Below are 21,399 nucleotides of genomic sequence, written 5' to 3' on the forward strand. Positions count from 1 at the left end.
TTTTAAACAAGACTGGGAAATTACACTTAAACTTGCTAGAGGCTCCAAATAGTTATTCCTTTGTATCTCAGAGATCTAATACTGAAGGAAGAACTCCCACACATTCGATAAATACTTGAGAGCAACACTGGCCTCCCGAGCATACTGCAATGGGCAATGTAAATGAAGCCCCAGACCACAGGAAGTTTACACTATCATGGGGGAATTAGATAATAAAGATATTTATTTCAGGAAATTGGTAAGTGCGAGGAAGAAAATTAAAGCACGGTACATGGATTGAGAGGGTTGGAGGCAGACCTCCAAACTAAAGCAATTTTAGGTAGGCTGGTCATGGAAGGCCTCTCTGAGCGGAGACCCATGAGTAGGGAGAACCACGTGCATATAGAGACAAGAGAGTTCCGGGCAGTGGGAACAACCACTGTGAAGGCCCTGTCGCAAGAGAGTACTTGGCATCCTCGGGGAACAGCTGAAAAGCCAATGGGCCTGGAGAGCAAAAGGAGATGCGGTCCAAGAGGTAGGCAGATTGGCAGCAGATTACGTAGAGGCTTGTAATCGTGGAAAGGATATCAGAGTGCCTGAAGGACAGAAACGGAGTCACTGTGACACCTGGTGTAGGAGAAGGAGCTCAGTCGCTCAGGCCTATCACCACCGAAGCCTTGACTTTCATGCAGTTAATAACAGCAGCTAGCAACTGCTCATCACTTTACTCTGTGCCAGGCTTTATGCTAATTGCTTTACACACATAATCTCAACTTATTCTCCCTAGAGGCCTATGAGGAAGGCACCGTCACTATCATTTTATAAATGAGGACACTGAGACTCAAGGAGGTTCAGTCCCTTTCCCAAATTCTCGGAGCCAGTAGGGCACAGAGTCCCAGGGAAGAATGGAACCTGGTTGCTCTTTCTACAAAGCTCTGTTTGAGCAGTGGCGTATATGAGTGTGCTCTCATCGCTTCTCGGCCTTTTGGCTAAGATCAAATGTAGTATCTGTTCTTATCAATTTAAAAAATCTCTCTCTCTCAAACTGGCCCATTGAAATTTTAGACACAATAAAGGAAGATTTCTCTAAATGAGGCCATTCTGAGCATCAAACGTGGACACAAGCAATTGTCCTGAAAGACTGGGCCTTCTGCAATCTGGTTATTTGCTTTAACAGCATATTTGCAAAGCCCAAGATTTATGTGACTCATGTTTAATAAGGAAAGTATCTCTAAGTCAGGGACATGTCAGGGCTGCTAAATGGGAAGTAGGAAGCAAGGCTGGCAGGGATCCTAACTTGGAGGAGGTGGAAGTCAAATGCGTCAAGGTCAAAGATCAGCAAAGGTAGAAGGGGTGGGCATGGATGAGCAGGCAAGGGTGTGTTTAAAGGAAGTCATTTCAGGTGGGCATCAGGAACCTGGCTGAAGAGATTAGGTGGAAAGCAAGAAAGATGTATTCGCTTATTCATTTAACTTTCATTGAGCTAACTGAGAGGCTGAGCAATATAAGGCCAGTTATCCCAGCTACAGTAACTCACTTGTGAATATGAAAAAATGCTTGGCCAAAGTAGGCATTCAATAGATGTTAACCATGCCTTTCAGGGTTGCAACTCCCTGACCATTCCCTGTCCCATATCCCAACTGTATTAACTGATTTCTGTATGGCTGCAAATGACAGAAATACATATAAACTATTTTAGGCAAAAAGGGGTGCATCGATCCCTATAAACTGTGGGAAGAGTTGGGCTATAGCTGGGTCCAGGAGAAACAATGAAGACTCAGACTCTTTTCTGGCCGTCTTTCATCTCTCATCCATTCTTCTAAGTGTCCAAGGCATTGTCTCCTAATGGTCTCCTCCATAATGAATGGGAAACAGGTCATTAGCGGGGTCCAGGCTCACACTCCAAGTTCTAGAGAGGAGCTGAAGTTCCTGCACAGAGAACTCTGATTGGCCCAGTGTGGGTCAGGTGCTCATCCTTAGACCAATAAAAGGATCCTGTGAGAAAAGATGGCAGCTCCCATTTGAACTACATGCTAAGGAATGACTAAAGGCTCATTCCTTAGGGGAAATAAAAAGGAGGAGGAAATGCTAAATTGTCAAAATAATAGTCTATGTTATTATTATTATTAGAGCCTACTCTTGGGTGCCCAGTATACACACCTGCCCTTCTTCCTAAAAGTAGACTTCCAAACCTGTCCCCACCTAACACCACATAGCCATTCTATCTATATATGACTGTTAGTGAACACACTCACCCTCACCCCAGCAGACTTGCAGCCAAGGTACCCGGTCTAGGGGGCAGGCTGTCTAGTGATATCAATTCTTCTCCATCAGTTTGACATGAATGCCTGTGATCTTGAGAATCATGATAATGGTTAATGGGTTGAATGATTAATTTGACCTTTCCTAACTTGTCAATATAAATAATGAAGAGACAGAAAATTAAGTGAGGAAAATATATGAAGGGATGACGATCGAACAATTTGGAAATTTGATGAATGTAGAAAGAACAAAATGCTGCATAATCGCAATGAAGACTCAGACTGAGAAAAAGGGAGCGTAATAGATCAGGAACAGACTAAGACAAGGAAACGAATACACATACAGTGACTAGAACAGACGGCTGCTTATTTCTCTCTTACCTAACAGACCAGGGGTGGGCTGGAGTCTGGGGCGTATGGACTGTTCTGCTCTACTCTGCTTGGCAAGGTAGTTCAGATTCCTTCTCTCTTGATGCCCTGCCATCCCTAGAGTGGTGTCCTAATCTGCATGTTCAAAACTGACAAACACCATCACATCCATGTTCCTGGGAAAGCGAAAGGTGAAGTCGGGGGCAAGCAATGTTCCCATAAAAATGTAATCTAGAGGTCTCACTCATCACTTGGTGTTCACGTCCCATTGGTTTAAATGATAGAACTATATGAAGCTTCCAGGGAGGCTGGGAAATGTAGTCTCCAGCTGTGTAGCCATGTGCCCAGCTAAACTCCAGTGGATCCAATCGGGAGAGTGAACACAGGGATCAGTGTTTGCCGCTGGACCCCTGTGGCCCTCTGGGAGCTTCTTCCTTGACCATTATTCTTGGCCACACATCCGAAGTGGGTGTTGGAGGGAATGCCCTCCTTGGGAGCATATAGCTCTCTTCTGAGGGTCGAGTTTTGGGGTCCCAGGGTCTTTAAGGATTGAGCAATCACGGGCTTTTGAAAACCGAATTTTTGTCTTCTTTGGCCAAGTCTACCGAAACCTTAGAAGCTTTGTGGTCTGTTTGCTTTCAATCACTTTCATCAGGAGTACCACACCCAATGACCCTTTCCGGGCATAGTTCTTAAGCCTGCCAACTCTTCCTTTTTTTTTTTTAATAACTGGCTTCTCTGCCTGGCCTTTCTTTGCTGCCTCATTTTAGTGGTGGCTACCTTGAGACAACCCAAAACAATAGGCCAGGTGAGAAGGTGGCACCCTTCATCAGATCTTTGCCACAGGGCTGATTCTCATTGCCAAGTGGAGAAATCCTAGCGGCAGATTACATGGTCTGCCTTCCAGGTTATTGCAGCATGGGGATTTACAAATCTGTTGCTGAGCAGGAAGGGCACCAGCTTTCTGCCTTCCTGCGTCTGCAGTTCTTTCACATTGCCCAACCGCTAAGCCAAGGCCACATATTTTCGACTTTTTTGTTAAAGCTGCATCTCAAATTTCAGCATTAGGTATGGGTGAAGCTGCTGTAACAAAAATCCCAAAATACAATGACTCGAACATGACAGAAATCTCTTTTTCTCTCGACATAACAATTCAGAGGAGGCAGTCGGTCCAGGGCAAACGGGTAACTCAACTCTGCTCCGAATTCCTTCTGTCTTGTTGCTTCTCCGTCCCGATGACAGTAAACCCCATGGTCGGAGGTGTCCCACCCCAGCTCGGCTTGCGAAGGGGAAAGAATAGGAAGGAAAGGACAAGCAATCTCCTTACAAAAAATGCAATTCAGAAGTTTCTCACCTCCCTTTGGGCCACACCTCACTGGCCAAAACTTAGTCACATGGCAACACTATGCTACAAGGGAGTCTGGGAAATATAATCTTCAGGGTACTGGCTTTGTGATCCACCATATTAGAATGTGGGTCATTTGTATCACTTAAAGAAAGAAGGAGAAAATGAATACTGGGGAACAGTTACTATTCCTGCATCAAGGAGAAAAGCAAGGTATGAAGAGTGACATATCCCGATGGTCGGGGGAAGCCCAGACCATCATGGTCTCACCTCCCTGGAAATAAGGACTTTCTTAGCCATCCTGGCTATGCCAATGTTTTGTCTCCTGGGCATAGACCTTGCCCCATTATTCCCCAGGGACACCCCTGAGAGGGACACTGGAGAGGACTCCTTTACTAAGAGCTGTGCCACCTGAGCAGCTCACCTCCCACTGGAGGACTGGAGATTGCCTTAAGGCTTGTGTAATCACAGACGCCTTTTGCAAAGCTTGCGAGTGTTTTGTTTGTTAATTTGTTGACTTTGAGGTTGTTTTGCAACACACCTCACAAAGAAACTTGGTCGAACATTGATAGCTGGTAACCAGCAACAAAAACTATACACAGGCCCAATCTTTGAATCAGGACCTACCACCCCATCCACACTACCATAGCCCGTGGCTTCTGTCTTTTAGATCCAGGGCTGGGGGCTATGCTCACCTTCTTAAGCCTCAGCATCTCCCCTTGGTCTTGACCTGCTGAGGAGTTGAGGCTGAGTTAATCTGCCCTATTATCCTGCCCCTGCTCCTAGGCTATGCTTCAAGATCAAGGCATTGGGTAAGTTATAAAAGTGGGAGGTTCTTGGGAAAGGCCACTATACCAGTGAGTCATAGTTTCCGAATATTTTGGGTCACATTGTCCTCCCCTGCCCCCTTTTTGGAGTGACTGGTGCCTTCCTGCACTGGAATAGGGCAAGCCTCTTACTCAACACATGCAACAGGAAATGGTTCTACTGGAACCATTTCCTGTTGCATGTGACTGGGCCCTTCTCTCCTTTCAGGATGTAACATAGAAAACGCCTGCTACCCACTGGGCATCTGTGCTGAACGGACTGCTATCCAGAAGGCTGTCTCAGAAGGGCACAAAGATTTCAGCGCAATTGCTATTGCCAGGTGAGTAGGAAAGCCGGGTCACAGCAATATTCATTCATCTATTCACCCAACATCCACCACACACCTGTTATTCATGTATTCATCAATCCAACATGTTTATTCTGCACGTCCTATGTTCCAGGCACTGTAGACGACTCTGGGCTAAGTGTGAGGATAAGGAGTTAAATAAAAAATGGACTCTGCCCTCGGTGAGCCCGCAGAGCAGGTCCACAACCACAGCAACTCTAAGACAAAGGCAGGTGTGTTCTTGTTCAAATAACAGCGCAAAGTAGAGCAGAATCTCTCAAAGATGCCATAGAAAAGCAGCATAGAAACCTAAAGCTGGAGGGACCTAAAAAATCACCTAGCCACTAAGACTCCCTGGTCACTACACCTGTTTTACAGCCAAAGATGCTGAGACACAGAGAACATGAGCAACTTTCCTGGGAGTTAGTGGCAGAGGTAGGACAAAACCAGATCTCTAGAGTGACACGTCCAGGCTCATTCCACTTCGAAATGCAAACACCCTTCCCTGCTCTCCTTGAGCTGACGCAGGGATCCCTCATTGTGTGTGCTGACTCCTGCACTTGGCATCACTCACTTCTTGGTGTCAAGAACCAGAATACAAAGACAGGCTGGAGGGGTGACAGCCAGGTAAACTCGGGTTAATGGTTCCAACTAATCAGATTCCAGCCCAGGTTCTGGCTTAACAACAGCACCTAGCAACACCCTCTTCCTGCCCTAAGCATAAATTTCCAAGTTCCCTCATGGTACCCTCCAAGGGAGCTCAATGAATTCTTGTTGGTCCTGGACCCAGACTCAATGGCTTTGAGCATATGGGATTTGAGCATATGAATGGGCCTCTTTTTTCTAATTTGGACCCCGTTATGCTTCTGATAATGGTGAATTGCTCTTGTGTGGACCTTTGCATTGTCCGTGAAAGAGAGTTTTCTTGGGAAATTAATGGTGCGAGCGAAATAACATAGGAAATGTTTGACCCACCCATAAAGAGACTGCACGACTGATCAAGCGTTGGTCTTTTGGACATCTGGCTGCATGGGTCATGTACCAGGACTAAGTCACCTCTTCACTGTGGTGGAGCCACAGGACCTTTCTGACAGAAACGTAAGGACCTGCAGCAAGGTTGATGGGGGATGGAGCATGTGATGGAAATGAGCCCCCATTTCTTTTATAAGCTCCTAAACTTGGCCTTGTTCTGGCCCCAGGGTGGACCAGGTTATTGAAGGTTTTTTTCTTTCCTGAGTAACCGGAACCCAGGGTGCACTTATGGAGAAGGGCACCAGCTTCCCAGAGCACTTCTTGTGACAGAGGACAAAGCTTCCCTTTGGCTTTGGGAGAAATAAATGAGGCTGTGCTGGGAACATTTTGTGTGGATAAGCAGAGATCAAGATGTGAATTACACTTTATAAAGTAAGGGGGTGAATAACTTAATTTGAAAGCCGATCCAAGAAAATAATGATATTCTGGGGGAAAAGAGGCCAAAGTCACCAAAAGGATAATGACATGGTAGCCTTTGCTCTGTTTAGAATGTTCCCAGTGAAAGGCTTTTTCTCTTGGCCATTATCTACTTTTAAATATGACTGGGTATTGCTAGTGATGATTAGAAAAAGTCTTTATTTACACAAAAGCTGCATTTTTTCCGGCGCTCAAGTGCTCTGCTCGAGTGTTCAGCCTGCACCAGCATCCTTGAGCCAGAAGTGCAGTCACGATTGCATTAGTGATTTGTTGAAATGAGAGCCAGCTCCCTTGTGAACATTGACGGGTGTGAACAGCCTAAGAGAGCCCCTTCGAGATCTCTGAGATGGAGAGTGCAGAGCCCAGCATGAGATTTTGCTAATGGGGAGATAAGCCTGTCCCACTGGGGTCCCAGCTGTAGTCATCAAAGTCAATAGGTTTCCAGCCTGTCAAGTCTCATTAGCGTGTGTGGCCTGTGTGACCAAGGTCAGCACGAACCGAACCGCAGAAAACCGCCAGTGCCAGACGCAAGCAAGAAGTGGGGAAGCAGGGAGGGAATGCCCCGAGGCACCCAGCACATCTCGGATGCATCTTCTTCCCAGCTTTTCATTCTAACTCTTGTTGAAATGTTGAGTAAGGGTTAAAAGCCTAGGTTTGGTTTTTATTGAGAACTGGTCTTAAATCCTGCTCCCCTATCGACCGCAGGTGCATTTTTCATTAATCTGAGCCTGGCTTTTCATCTACAAAGTGGAAGAGAATAACACCTCCCCACTGGGCTGTTGCAAAGTTCGTGGCACAGAGTATGCGATAAGTTAAAGCTATTATTTTAATGTTATCATTATTATACTTGCAAGCTGCAAAACTACCAAAGACAGAGTCCACAGATCCTGGGTTCAAATCCTGGTTCTGTGGCTTTCCAGCTCTGCGACCTTAGGCAGGTCATGCGACCTTTCATGATCTGTGACATATGGATAATGAGAATACCTACATAACCCCTACCTGATTAGGTTGTTAGGGGATTAAATGAGGTTTTGCACATGAGGTTCTTAGCACAGTGCCTGGCACAGAGTAGTGCAATGTAAGTGTGAGCATTATCATCATCAGGCTGTCCCCCACTTCTCAGAGCTGTGCTGCCTGGATGTGCCATATTATGATATTTTGAAATCTAGAGCAAATCCAACTTCCTAAGGAATTCATGTTCACCCCCTCAATTCTACCTTGAAAACCCTAATGCAGTTCCCCTTGTCCGACAGCTGGCCATGAAGGTCACAAGTTTGGGAAAGGAAATAGTGAGCTTGGCAGGGGCCAGATCATATGGAGTCTTACAGGCTGTGGAACGGAGGCTGAATTTCACTCAGCACCTCTCCCATGGCGGTGAGCACAGTCTACCTATGTTATGGTGTTTACATGCAGATTTTATCTGCCTTTCCAGATGGTTAGATCCCTGAAGGCAGGGATTCTCCGATCGGTCTTTGTTCTTCCTTCCCCATGCCTGCCTCGCATAGAGCAGGCTCTAGGTCAACATGTGTGGGATGAAGAGAAAAAAAAAAACAGAGTCCAACCTCCAAGAACTTATGTCAGGCTCTGGCTGCAACACTTGTCACCTGGTCATCACGAGGGTTAATGTGGCTCAGTGTGCATCCCGGGCAGGGGTCCTACCCCGTCAAGTTCCCATGGGCATTTGTTCTGAAGCTGGGAGTGTACTCAGAGAGGATCCACCTTTCCATGGAGCAGAACTTTTCCTTAACTGGATCTCCACATATAAAAGGGAGTTATCATGAGGATTAAATAAAATGGCAACTCATCACTCACTCTCCACTCAGTTGCTTTATTCAAGTCATAGCATCTATCTCTGTGTCCACTTGTTACTGGCTGGCTGGTTGGTTGGTTGGTTGGTTGGTTGGTTGGTTGTCTGGCTCCCCTCACTAGTCAAAAATTCCTAAGTGCAATGAATTTTAACTCTCTTGTGTTCACTGATGTATTCCCAGCACCGATAGTGCCTCAAAAAATATCGTCGATTAAAATGAAATAATGCATATAAAGTGCTTTTCAGGATGCCTGGCATATTCTGGGCATATATTAAACAGCATATAATAAAATAAATTAATATAAAAAAGTACATAGAGTACATCGTATACAATTAAACTGTATCTGATAGGGTACTAAAATTGTGACAGAGCTTATATATGTAAAGAGATACGTGCCTGGTAATTAGCGTAGGCGATGACGTTATGTCTGTGGCATTCTAAAGTTTACAAAGTCCTTCACATACCTTATCTCATTGTATCCTCTAGCAGTCCTACACAATGGACATCATGAATCCCCCAATTTTACAGGCAAAGAAAATGAGCTTTGCATGGGTTGAAATGACATGGTCAAAGTCATCCGTAGTTAGCAAAAGGAGGAGCTGACCGAGAAACATATTTGGAACCCTGTAATCAATCCAGAGACAACACAGAGCTGTGGGTCTAGGAAAACAAGGATGGCAGTGGCTGCAGGCCTAACCTGTGGGGCTCCAGCAGGCTTGGAGGTTCCTACAGTTATATCCACTTTCTTTAAGCACTGTCTTTTGTCCTGTTCAGAGCTGGAGGATGGCCTGTAGGTGCCTTAATTCTCAGAGACAACTCCTTGGCTGTGAGCTTCTCCTCTCCAGATGTTCTCAGATGCAAGGAGCCCAGTTTTCTCTTGGACTCACATGCATTTTATTCTTTCATGCCTCAGGGCCTTTGTACATACTGTTTCCTTTGTCTGCAATACAAAAAAAAAAAAAAAAACAACCCAGGGTTTCAGAATAGCACCTCTGTTACTTCATCTCACTGAAACTGCTTCCTCACAGGTAAAATGATCATTCTGACACTCGGCTTATACTGAGAATTAAATGAAATAATGTATGTCAAGTGCGTGGTAGAGAGCGTAGTAGGTGCTCACTAATGGTAACTTATGAACTCTATACTTTCTCCAAGAATCAGGCCAAATGTCGCCTTCTTCTGCATTTTGTTCAAATTTTCCATGTCACCCACTGGGCTGAGCAATCTCTCGAAAACCAGAGACAAATTCTCCTTAACTTTTTTGTCCCTGGAGTGTGGGTGGCAGTAAGTGCTTACTAAACACTTACCTATTGAACACACCAGTGAAAATAATGGTCCTGCCTATGGCCTTGCCTCTTGCAAGTATGGAAAGCCACCAAGTCCTGCTTTTCAGCCTCTAGGACACAGAGCCCATCTGTGAATCAAGAACTGCCTAGCAGGGTTTGACTTAATGTGGAGGGGACAAGACTCAAGGGACTGAATTTTAGCAATTGTTATGCTTCTGGGGAAAACTGATCCATGTTTGATTCTCTGCTTCCCCAGTGACTTACAAGATGATTTTATCTCACCATGTGGAGCCTGCAGGCAAGTCATGAGAGAGGTAAGCAGCTTCTCTTTCTTTCTGGAATATAAGCCTGATGTCTCGCTGCTTTCCCCAGGCTGTGGAAGCAACACCAAGCTGCCAGCCAGAAGACACAGCTGCTGTCTTGTTTGCTGGGTTGGCTGGCTTCAAAGGCCTTCCCAAGTTTGCATGAATCACTGGAAATTATTTTTTCACTCAGCAAATACTGACCGAGTGTCTCTTCACTCAGTGTCTACTGCTTGCTCAGTAGGCACTGACCTGGCTCTGGGAGACAGCACTGCCCTCGCAGAGTTTGTAGTCTAGTGCAGAAGACAGACAATAAACAAGGAGCAAAATAAACAAACAGAGTTTCTGAGAGTGAGGAGGGCTGTGAAGAAAAGAATACAGAAAAAGGAGTCATGAGTGACAGGAAGGGTGTAATCCGAACAAAAGGGGTCCCTTTGCGAGTCAGACAGATACATAGAGGCTTACAGCAAAGAAAGTAGGGATTTATTTTAGGGAGTCACAAGTCCCGGAGACACAGGTGAGCTAATGCTGTCACCAACCTGGCTCCTCGGGTGTCTCGGGAGTACAGATCATATAGGGAAAATCAGTCATCATGGAAACTAAGGGAGTTGGGGGTCATTGGTCATCGTGCTCAGTTCTGGAATCAGCCTGGCGCTGACTCGTCTGCTCCCATCTGGTCCCATGACCAGTGGGGTTGTTGTTCTGCCTCAATGGACTTGGGGCTGAAACATACCTAAAGCTAAGATGTTATCCTTGGTGCACCTGTAATTTATTGTCCCCCTGACTATAGACCTGAGTCTCCATAAATCTTACGTCCTAAGGCTTAATGATTAAAGGAGCAGGCATACAGGAAGGAAGGGTTACAGGGGTAGTAGGTCATATTCTAGATCAGGTTGAGAGGTCAACAAACAATAGCCCACTGGCAAATCCAGCCTGCAGCTATTTATTCTAAATAAAGTTTTACTGGCATGCAGCCACACTCATTCCTTCATTCAGTATTGTCTATGGTTGCTTCGGCCCTAGACAGCAGGAGAAATGTAATGACCTACTGAGGGACAGTAGCCAGTCAGTGGTGAGCTGGCATCCAGGGCCAGTTCAGGCTGACTGCAAAACCCATGCTTATCACAGCTGCCACCCTGCCTTTATGCTTCTATAAATCAGACAAATTCTTTTCAGCTATGGAGGAGACATAACAGCGCTTTGCAGAATGGGAGCTGCTCGTCCATTAGGGGCTTCTGCCATTGGGGTTGTTTAAATGTAGGGGGAGAAGACGTTGTTCCATTTTTGCTTTTGGCCTTGGGGTTTCAAAGCATCTGTCGAACATGCAAGCACCTCTATCTTTTTGCCAGGGTGGCACACTTGACAATTACCAGAACTCATTTCCCAAATCCAGATGAAAAATGCCACCATGAAGGCACTGAATTCACAATATGGACTTCATCTCACTTGAGAGGGACAGGAATGACCGCCCAGCTCCACAGCAGGTCCAAGGCCCTATAAGGAAACCACATCAGGATGCCAGCTCCCTGGCTCCCAAGGCCCAACTTGTAATTGCTCATTGCTGTTCTCTCCAGACAGATTAGATATTGGCAAACAGAGAAGGCAAATTAAAATATGGAGGAGGGAGAGGCAAAGCTGAAAGCAAAATGCTAATAATAAGAGATGAAGCTTGGGGGCCAGGGACCTGGCCCTTAAATTCGCCTCCGCTCTACTTTCATCCATACCCTCAGGCAGAGCTTGCGAGCAGAAAGACATCCCTCCTTAAATCATTAATTTAAAAAAGCCAGAAGACCAACTGTGCCTGGTAATAACTCTGTGATTCAGACAGAAGCACGGAAGAACAACACACTGCAAACCTGAGCGTTTATGAGCAACCGCTAGCAGTCAATAGGAATGGCCCCCATTAATTGAGTATTTACAATATGACAGACAATGCGTACAGGTGCTTTATACCTATCGGCTCTAATTCTCACAGCACCTGGCCAGGTAGAGTCTCTGTTTGTTGACTCCAACTACAGGACTCTTTCCATTATGCCACAGCCAATTTAACTCTCCACCTGTCTTCCTGCCTAGCACATCCGACTCTCAAACCGTTTCAAGATCAAGAGACTCAAAGAGGTCAGTCATTTGCCCAAGGCAGCTCCTGATAGTGTAAGAGAAAGAGGCAGAGGTCTGGGCTAAAATTCTGCTTTGCTGACATTACCCTGATAAGCCTGTTTATTCATCATAAAAATGGGGATTATAACAGCATCTACCTCAAAGGGTAGACAGTGAAATCATGCACGTGCAGTTGGTGTGTAAGAAGACAGGCATGCAACTTCTCCTGGTCGTGAGTAGTAAACAAGACGCTGCGAGGGAAGCAGATACAGGTTGTTTTTTGTCAGAGCAGGAGGAGGCTGCCCTAGGCCCTATAAGGGATCCTGATGTGGTTTCCTTATAGGGCCTTGGACCTGCCTCAGGGGTTGGATATTGTTCTTATAAATGCCTGGGTGAGTCCTTTTACAGAATGGAGCATTTATTGTCCATCAACAATGTGCCAAGCACTGTGCTAACTGTGTAATATGGTATCTTTTTTTTTAATTTTTAAAATTTATTTACTTATTTATTTATTATGGTGACATTGGTTAACAAAATCCAATAAGTTTCAGCTGTGCATTTTAACAGTAAGGCATATATATATTTACATTGTGTGTTCACCCCCCATAGTTAGGTTTCTTTCTGTCACCATATAGTTAACCTCTTTTGCCCCATCTACCTCCTCCCTCCCCTTTGGTAACCACTAGTCTATTATCCCTGTGCATGAGTCTCTTTTTATTTGTCCTGTTCATTTGTTGCTTTTAGGTTTATATCCCACATATAAGTGATATCATGTGCTTTTCAACTTTTTCTGTCTGGCTTATTTCACTTAGCATGATTATCTTGAGGTCCATCCATGTTGTCACAAATGGCAGTATTTCCTCTCTTCTTACGGCTGAGTAATATTCCATTGTATGTATGTACCACAGCTTCTTTATCCAATCATCTATCGTAGGACACTTCAGTTGCTTCCACGTCCTGGCCACTGTGAATAATGCTGCTATGAACATCGGTGCGCAAATATCTTTTTGGATATGAGTTTTCAAGTCTTTAGGGTAAATACCCAGTAGAGGGATAGCTGGATCATATGGTAGATCAAGTCTTAGTTTTTTTAGGAACCTCCATACTGTTTTCCATATGGCTGTACCAATTTGCAGTCCCACCATACGCTATCTTTCTTTGGCTCCTTCCTTAAGCCCCGTGAGCGAGGCACGCTTGTAATTCCCATTTACAGATGAGAAAACAGAGGCACAAAGACAGGAAGAGATAGAGCCAGACTCAAACCCATGCCAGTCCTAACCCTTCAGCCACACCGCCTCCCTCACGCTAGCTTTGCCTCTTTTCCAGTTTGGCACCAACTTTGCTGTGTACATGACCAAGCTGGATGGCACCTATGTTGTCAAGACAGTCCAGGAGCTGCTGCCTGCCTCCTTTGGGCCCGAGGCCCTGCAGAAGATCTAGTGAAGGATGGAGAACGCCTACCACCTGGGAGGGCCTGGGTTTGTTCCCACAGGACAGTTGCCTGAAGACATTCTCACAGACCGAGGGATCACCTGCCAAATGGTCCCCAACCCCACAGGGGCTGGGCAGAGATGACTTTTCCAAATTATACTCAAGCACTGTGGTCTTCTATTGAAGTGATAAAGAGTTTCACTCCGACCTGGGCCAGAGCCCCTCCTTGCAACCCACCTTGTCTTCCCTTGCCTCCCTGCGGGCCCCTTTAAAATTCCAGCCAAGTCTGGACTGCTTCCCCATTAGCCTTCCCGAGGTTCTATCCTGTTCTGAGCAACTTTTCCGATTGTAAACATCATTGAACATCCTGACTGAGTAGAGCACGTTCTGCTTTGTCTCTGTCGTTGCTCACAGCTTCTAGGAAGGACAGGTGATTTGTCTTTGTAGAAAGCCCTGGATGCTTTCCGATGGGAGGGAAAATGGGCCCTGAGCACTGTGGACCCATCAGTGTGGAGAGAGAAAGTTTTAGTCTACTTACTCCTGTGTTATCTAGATGAGAGGTCTCCTGGGGCTGGATGTGACTGCCAGTGGCCATTTCTAGCATCTGTTTTGGGCTCCCCCTTCTTAGAGGTTTCTGAGAGGTTAGATAACTTGCACTAGGACTATGGCAAAGCTCAGACCGAATCCAGGTCTCATAACTCCACCAAGGTCTAGAGACAGTGCATGCTTTTTGCCATGCGCTATGCCAAGGTGTTTAACATGTATGAACCCATTGAGTTCTCATTTATCAAGCACAGAGCATATTGCCCTCACTTTACCAATCAGCAAATCGAAGCTCAGAGAAGTTGAGTCACTTGCCCAAAGTTACACAGCTAATATGTGGCAGCCTGGAATTTGAACCAGGTCTGTCTGATTCCAAGTGTTTTTTCCACTCTCCCACAGCTGATGTCTGGCTGCCTTTATTTACCTGAGTGTCATTTTATGGCAGAGAGAAAAATGTGTAAGAAATAATCTCTGCCCTTGAGGAACTTTAAGTCTGGCAGGGAGAGAGAGCTGTAAACAGCTGTAATGAACTTAAAAACGCACTGATCCAGGCGGGTTCCAAATGCAAGGTGGGCAAAGTGGGGGCCATGCCACCTTCTGGGGTATGAGGCGGGGCCAGGGAGGGGACTGTTTCATTGGTGCACTGATTGAAACACACACACACACACACACACACACACACACACAATTAAGATGGTGAGAACTCAGGAAGGAAGAGGCCAGACAGGCCCTTTAAAAAGGGGGTGACAGGTCTGGGTGTCCTCCCTGGAAGAGTTGGCCTTGGGGCCAGCCTCCAGCTCGGGTAAGAATAGAGCATAGGCTTCCTCTTTCCTAGGCAAGCAAGTTGCTGGGAGCACAGGAAGTATCCCCATTCCCTGAGAGTTCTTTCCACTCAGATCCAGAGCATCTGCAGGTGTTGCTATCAGGTGAGACTGGCTGCTCCACAGCACAGACCCACCTGCTGCCATCTTGAGAGACAGGAAAGTAGTTCCAACATCACTGCATGATGCAACACTCCGCTCCGACTTTGGAAATGGCTTTGGGCTCTTCAGCACGCTCTCCTGAATGTTCTCAACACTGGGTGAGTGGAGACAAGAAAAAAAGGAGAGAATGCTGAAATTAAATAGGCCAAGATGTTAGCGTCAGTTGAAATTCTGCTTGATGGGGATCCGGATTGGTGATTTTTTTCTTTGTACATATCTGTATTTTTTTAATTTCTAAAACTTTTTTTTTTTAATTTAACAAGGAAAAAATGGTATCACATAATGCTTAAAGGTTTGAACTTCGGTGTTGGACAGTCACCAAACTGTGTGGCTTTGGGCAAGTGATTTCATTACCCTGAGACCTAATGTCCTCCTCTGTGAAACAGGGATGATGGTATCTACCCCCATAAAATTGCTGTGCGGATTGAATGAAATAATGCACTATTAAGAGCCCCATGTTGGACCCTCAGTAAGCTCTTGATACATATCAGCTGTAACTTTTACTAAGGATGACAAATTTTGGTCTTTTGAGGGTGGATTCGAGTTTTGCAAACAGGTAGCAGTCTTTTACAGCCAATCTATTCGTTCATTTAACAATGATTTATAGAGTACCCACATGCTCTAGGCCTGGGGTCGAACCCTGGGGCTGCAGCAGTGAATAAGATAATTCCTGCCCTCACCTGTGGGAAATGAGATCTAAATGATTCTAGACTTCAGAACAAGTGTCACTCAAGGGGAAGAAAGTGCTCTGGGAGCGAGTAGCAGGAGAAGAGGAGCTTGCATGAGAATGGGCAAGGCAGCCCTGAGGAGGGGATGGTCTAGCCAGGGCAGGAGAAGATCAGAGAACGGGGCTGGGGGAGGTGGGCAAAGAAGGGGGGCTGCCTAAAAAGACTAAACCCAGTGTTCTTATACTTCGTGGAAACGGACTGGGGAAGGCAATTCGCAAAGAAGGATTGCAGAAGTTATTTGCAAAACGTCTGCTTGGAAGAGCGACACTCATTTGGCTGGAGAGAGGCTGGGATGTTTGCTTAGAGTGAAAGCACTGTCACTTTGCAATCCTGCTCCTCCGAGGACATGTGATTTCAGAGCAGCACACGCTTCACTCTTCAGAGCTGTCTGTGTTTTTCAGGACCCTCGACCCGAGTCCCAGATTCTCGTGGAAATAAATAGAAATACGTATATGTATTTCTGCTGCTCTCGCCAGCTGAATCTCAAGATTCTTGATGATTTCCTTTTGGCAGAGAGGAGGGCATGACTATAATTGACAGACACTAGCGGTATTTTGGGTGCCTGTGTCCGAAATGAAGCCAGAAGATGCTGTTCAAGAATAAATAACGGAATGGCCTAAAAAGTCTCATGCACACATAATATTTTGTACATGATTAAATGAGCACAGAAACAGGCACGGAAGAAACATGCAGTCTGTTAGTTTTTGAGGGTATAAGAAGGAAAAGGAGAAGGTGGGGGGATTAAAAACTCGATGACTGAACAGAAAAAAAATATGGTGTAATGATTGCATTAGTTATCTATTGCTGTATAACAAATTATGCCAAAATTTAGCAGCTTGGGACAACAAAAATTTATTATCTCACAGTTTCTGTAGGTCAGGGATCTGAGCAGAGCTGGGTCGTCTGGCTCAAGGTCTCATACAAGGCTGCAGGCAAGGTGTCAGCTGGCACTGCTGTCTCATCCAAAAGCTCGGCTGGAGAAGGATCCACTTCGAAGCTCACTCGCATGGTTTTTGCAGGATTGAGGGCCACTGCCATCACGCTACAGTTTTTGCTACCTGCGCCTTTCCACGGGGCAGTTTACAACACAGCAGCTGGCTTCTCTCCAAAGGAATGAGCAAGAGAGTGAGAGAGGGCGAGCAAGACAGAAGCCAGAGTCTTTCCTTCATAACCTAACCATGAAGGTGACAGTCCATCACTTTGAACAAATTCTATTGCTTAGAAGCAAGTCACTAAGGTCTCACCCATAGTCAAGGGAATGCAGGGGGCAGGCCTTCTAAAGAAGTAGATATTGAAAATGCACACGGACAAGAAAAAGTAAAAAAAAAAACAAAAAAACCAGAAATGTAGGTAAGGGTGTTAGGAGGACCAGAAGAAGGAGGTCGGATTAGTCCTTTAAGGAGATGACCTTATTTTCAAAGGCAGCCATTAGTTCCAGGTTGGGGGAGGGAGGGGTGGTGGTAAGTCAGCTTTGTGCCTTAAAGCTCAGTCTGCCAGATCAAGAGATATTAGAGATCTGAAGGAAATCATAGAAGAAGTAGCTTAAAAAGTAAAATATTTTTGCCTCTGGGCTTAGAAAAAGAACAAGAGGTTGTCGCTTTTCGTGATGAGCCAATCTATCATCTATCTATCTTATCTATCAACTATCTATCATCTATCTATAGTTAGTGTTTTTTAAATCATGTGTACATATTACTTTTATTGAAAGGAATTTTTAATTACAAAAAAAAAGAAAGGGAATAAAAAGAAGCCACAGAAAGGAAATTCATTTATCAATAATGTAGTATAGATTCTAGAGCACAAATGAAGGAGGTGATTCTGTTGAGAGTAGGAGGTGAGCTTTTCGACATTCCTACGGTCCTGCTGGGAAGGAGGAGTGAGACACGTAATTGGGGGTTTAAAATGATAGCCCAGCCCCTTCCTCTCTTCCCTTGTGGGAATGAGCCTGCCCACTGAGGGTATGTGTTCCCAGTCGGCTCTCAAACAAGCACTGGAGATCTAGGAGGCCCTCTGCTGGCAGCTAGGAGATCTAAGGTTAAAAATCACCATCCCTGTCCTTACAGAACTCACAGTTTAGAGGGAAAGACAGAGAAAAGGCATCTAGTCCAGTCTAGGAAAAGTCAAAGAAGGCTTCCTGGAGGAGGTGACCTCAGTTATGAATGGGGATTCTTTCAAGAGGTAAATCAATTAAGTCAACAGGGGGATCAGCATGATGCTTGGGACAACTGCAAGTAATTCAGTATTGCTGGACCGTAAAGGTAAGGAAAGGGGACAAAGAGAAAGATGCTAGGGCCACATAGTGAAGGATGTTCTGTGCCAAACTAAGGAGCTTAGGTTTTTCCTGAGGTCAGTGGGCAGGAACAGAGAGCCTATAAAGGACTTTATACAGCAGGTGACATAGCCATATTTTTACTTTAAATAATCACTGCAGGGCAGCAGATTTATGGGACTGCACGAGCCACAGATTGTCTGAATTTTTCAACAACACAACATTTCCCCAAACCACCACTGCCATGTTTTCATCCATCTTGTCCAGGCACCTCTTCCCAGTGAAATCTCACTCTCTGCCCACCTTTGTCCGATTCTAACCTCCAAAAACTACAGCCCAGGAGTTTCAAGTGGCTGGATTTTAATCTGCCAGCAGCTTTGCTCTGTCGACAGTTTTAGCAAAAGCTCCTTCCACCTCTGCTGGCAATTTAGAGATAGCATTTCTGAAATGGGCTGTGGATAAAGGATGTTGCTGCCCCGGGAAAATTTGTCTGTCTCCTGCCAAGAGGAGACAAAGAGCATTGGAATGGTGCCAGAGGACACCATCCAGAAAAACAGAAAGGTCAAATAGCCCTCGATATTTTTTTTTGGTCTTGTCTTGTCTTTTTCCATTTTTAACATTAGCATCATCTCCCCCCACCCCCGTGTCCTTTGGGGGAAGGTTAAATGATGCTTCTTAGAAATATTATGTACTCCACCAAACTACATAGTCTTGCTGCCTGGAGGACAGAAGGGCGCCCACAGAGCAGAACGTACAGCAGAAAAAACCCCTGTGGTCTTTCCAACAACCACCCTCTACTCTCTAATACTTGTGGCTGAGCCTATCGACACCTGCTTGGTACGTAGTGATGTTTAATAATGTTCTGAGAATGTGAGATTCTCCAGCAGAATAGTAAGTCTGCAGTATAAACATATCCTAGCAGAAAACCATATATCATTTCCCCGACTTCTCCTCCTTGGGATGCCTCTAAAGAAACAGAAGATGTCATGAGAGAACCTGAGGACCATCCCCTAAGACCTGAGACTTGGTGCCACCATGGAAAGAATTTTCTCTCTCCGAGAACAGAGAGGGACAAAAGGAATCAGGACCATGATCCGTAAGATAGGTACCCGGTGCTCCTCCATGATAAGGTTTTACTTCTGACCCGAGGAAGGAGAACACGGAACCCCTGAAATTCCTACTGGAAGCCTTTCTGTGCAGAAAGAAATCCACTTGCTTGTCCTGTCTATCCAGACAGCTGGTGAAGAATCCAGCTTCATGCTGTGCTTTGTTTAGATCTGTCAAAGCAACTTAGATTTTTCTCCAGAAAGAGAAGTAAACCAGTCCAGCACCATCTTGACTGGAAGTACGGTGCTCTCTGTTGAACAAGAAACTACACAGCCTGCAATGAAGGGCTAATTGACATCTATCAGAGATTTCCTTTCTGCAGGTGGGTGGGTTAAGCATCACAGGTCTGGCTTAGGGTACTAAATCCAAAGGCTGGTAACAAATGCACTCTTTAACTCAAAACAACCAATACGATGTTCCTTTAGTGAATATGTCTTACCAGCTGTGTCGTCTCATCGCGAACCTCAAGGTAAAATGTTACATTCCAAGGAGAGTAAGGAAAATCCTTGTAGTTAAAACTAAAGATCTCAGAAAACCCCTGTTCCCTCTCAGTAAACGTTAAAGAGTTGTACTGATAATGACATATAGCTGATGAGTAGATTTAAATTTTGGGGTCAGACCCTTGTCTCAACTGGTGCCCTCCCAGGAAGAAGCAGATATGAGTTCAGGTCGGATCCGAAGCCTCCAGACCCCTCCTCATCATTCGACTCAACAGAGCAACCTAAATTATAATTCCTGAATCAGAAAGGGTGCCATCATCATCCGATTCTCATTCCAGGGAACAACATGCAGAAAGTTGATCCGTGTCCAGAGACCTTTGATGATTATCAGAGTCAACCGATCCACGTCAGCCAAAACTCAACGAGATCGTCTAAAAGAATGGCAGTGGTGGCAGCCTGTTTTATAACATTGCAGAACTCAGAGTGATAATTTTAAGGAGAGTTACACGAAATCTTGTTGGTAGTAGATTATGGGGTAGGAGAAAGCAAATGGAGGAAATTTGAATTTGATAAAAGTGCCGAAATATATCATTACCCTTTTACACATTGAGCGGGTGCAACAGGACCTTAACAATTAACATTTCAAAGAAAAGTAGAGACGATATTTGTGGAACAAAGATAACAACGAGGGGTCCAGCCCTCCCCCGTTGCCTGGTGCAGTGGCTGACCACCTCGAGGGGTCTGGCAAGATCATTCCGATTTCCTCAGTACATGCGCTTAGTTGCAAAGACAATGAATGCGGGCAGCCACCGCAATAAAACGCCCGATTGCGCAACAAATTGGTTAGTATTCATTTCACATCTCCAAATAACATGATCAGTCACAGCGTCCTACCCCACCACAGAGCAACCAGCGCGCACCAACAACAACAATACCGACAACAACATCAACAACAATCGTCAAATCAGTTGTCCGCATGTCCCTAGCGAGGGGTCCACTCCATGACCAAGAAAGCCTGAGGCCAGAACTCGTCAGATGCTTGAAGACTCCCTCCAGCAGCAGCTAACATCTACATGTCCCTTGACTTCGTATTTAAGGAGGAAGAAATATGAAACCGAGTATCAATTAGATAGTAAATATTATGGAATTAATGTTGATCTTTTCAGGGATGATAAGTTTTTTAAAATAGTTCTTATCTCTTAGAGATAGATACTAGAAACTGAAGTATTTATAAATGAAATAATGTGATGTCTGGGATTTGCTTTAAAGTAACAGGGGGTAGTAGAAAGGTATTGTTTTTTGAAATGTATTGTTAAAAAACAAAATTCAATGGAGTAAATTTGAAGATCTAATTGACTTTATTTATTGATCCTTGAATCAGGCGGATCCTATCTAGCAATTAGAAGGGTGCTCCCAGAAGTTGTACAAAATAGAAAGTTTTTACAGGAAGCAAAGAGGGGCAAGGGAGCTATAAATGAAAGAAAAGAAAGGATTATTTTGGGGCAGGGACATTTCTTCTACGAGAAGGGAAAGGATTTTTATTATGTAGATTACCTCTATGGAGGGGCCTATGTGACAGATTACTGTACTGGGTCTTGACCAGAAAAATGCCATATTGATTGTTTCTGGGAGAGGCCGAAACTGCAATTAGATCAGGGATTGGTAACATGGGCTTTTAGCGTGAGTGACACCATTTTGGGCCTGTGGAGTTTTTCTTTAACAGTATAAGTGAGTAATATGACTATTTGTTGATAATTTTTGAAGCTGGTTAATGAGTACATCAGGTTCACTATACCATTCTATTTTTATATATATTTGAAGATTCTCACTTAAAAAAAAAAAAAGACAA

The 21,399-nt window shown here is 44.9% G+C and overlaps 1 protein-coding gene and 1 pseudogene across 1 annotated transcript in view; both read left to right on the forward strand.

Moving 5' to 3' along the window:
* The first annotated feature begins 948 nt into the window (after positions 1 to 948).
* Positions 949 to 1,173, forward strand: LOC120596462 (uncharacterized; annotated as a pseudogene).
* Positions 1,174 to 3,844: 2,671 nt separating this feature from the next.
* The window catches only part of PINK1 (PTEN induced kinase 1), a 32,413-nt gene continuing 14,858 nt past the window's right edge, over positions 3,845 to 21,399 (forward strand). The window contains exons 1-5 of the mRNA XM_039854812.1: positions 3,845 to 3,869; positions 4,990 to 5,101; positions 6,307 to 6,326; positions 6,972 to 7,009; positions 17,759 to 17,764. Of these exons, the coding sequence (XP_039710746.1) occupies positions 3,845 to 3,869; positions 4,990 to 5,101; positions 6,307 to 6,326; positions 6,972 to 7,009; positions 17,759 to 17,764 (201 nt within the window). The remainder of the gene's footprint in view (positions 3,870 to 4,989; positions 5,102 to 6,306; positions 6,327 to 6,971; positions 7,010 to 17,758; positions 17,765 to 21,399) is intronic.

Source organism: Pteropus medius, unplaced genomic scaffold, assembly GCF_902729225.1.
Source record: "Pteropus medius unplaced genomic scaffold, Ma_sr-lr_union100, whole genome shotgun sequence".
Lineage (NCBI taxonomy): Eukaryota > Metazoa > Chordata > Mammalia > Chiroptera > Pteropodidae > Pteropus > Pteropus medius.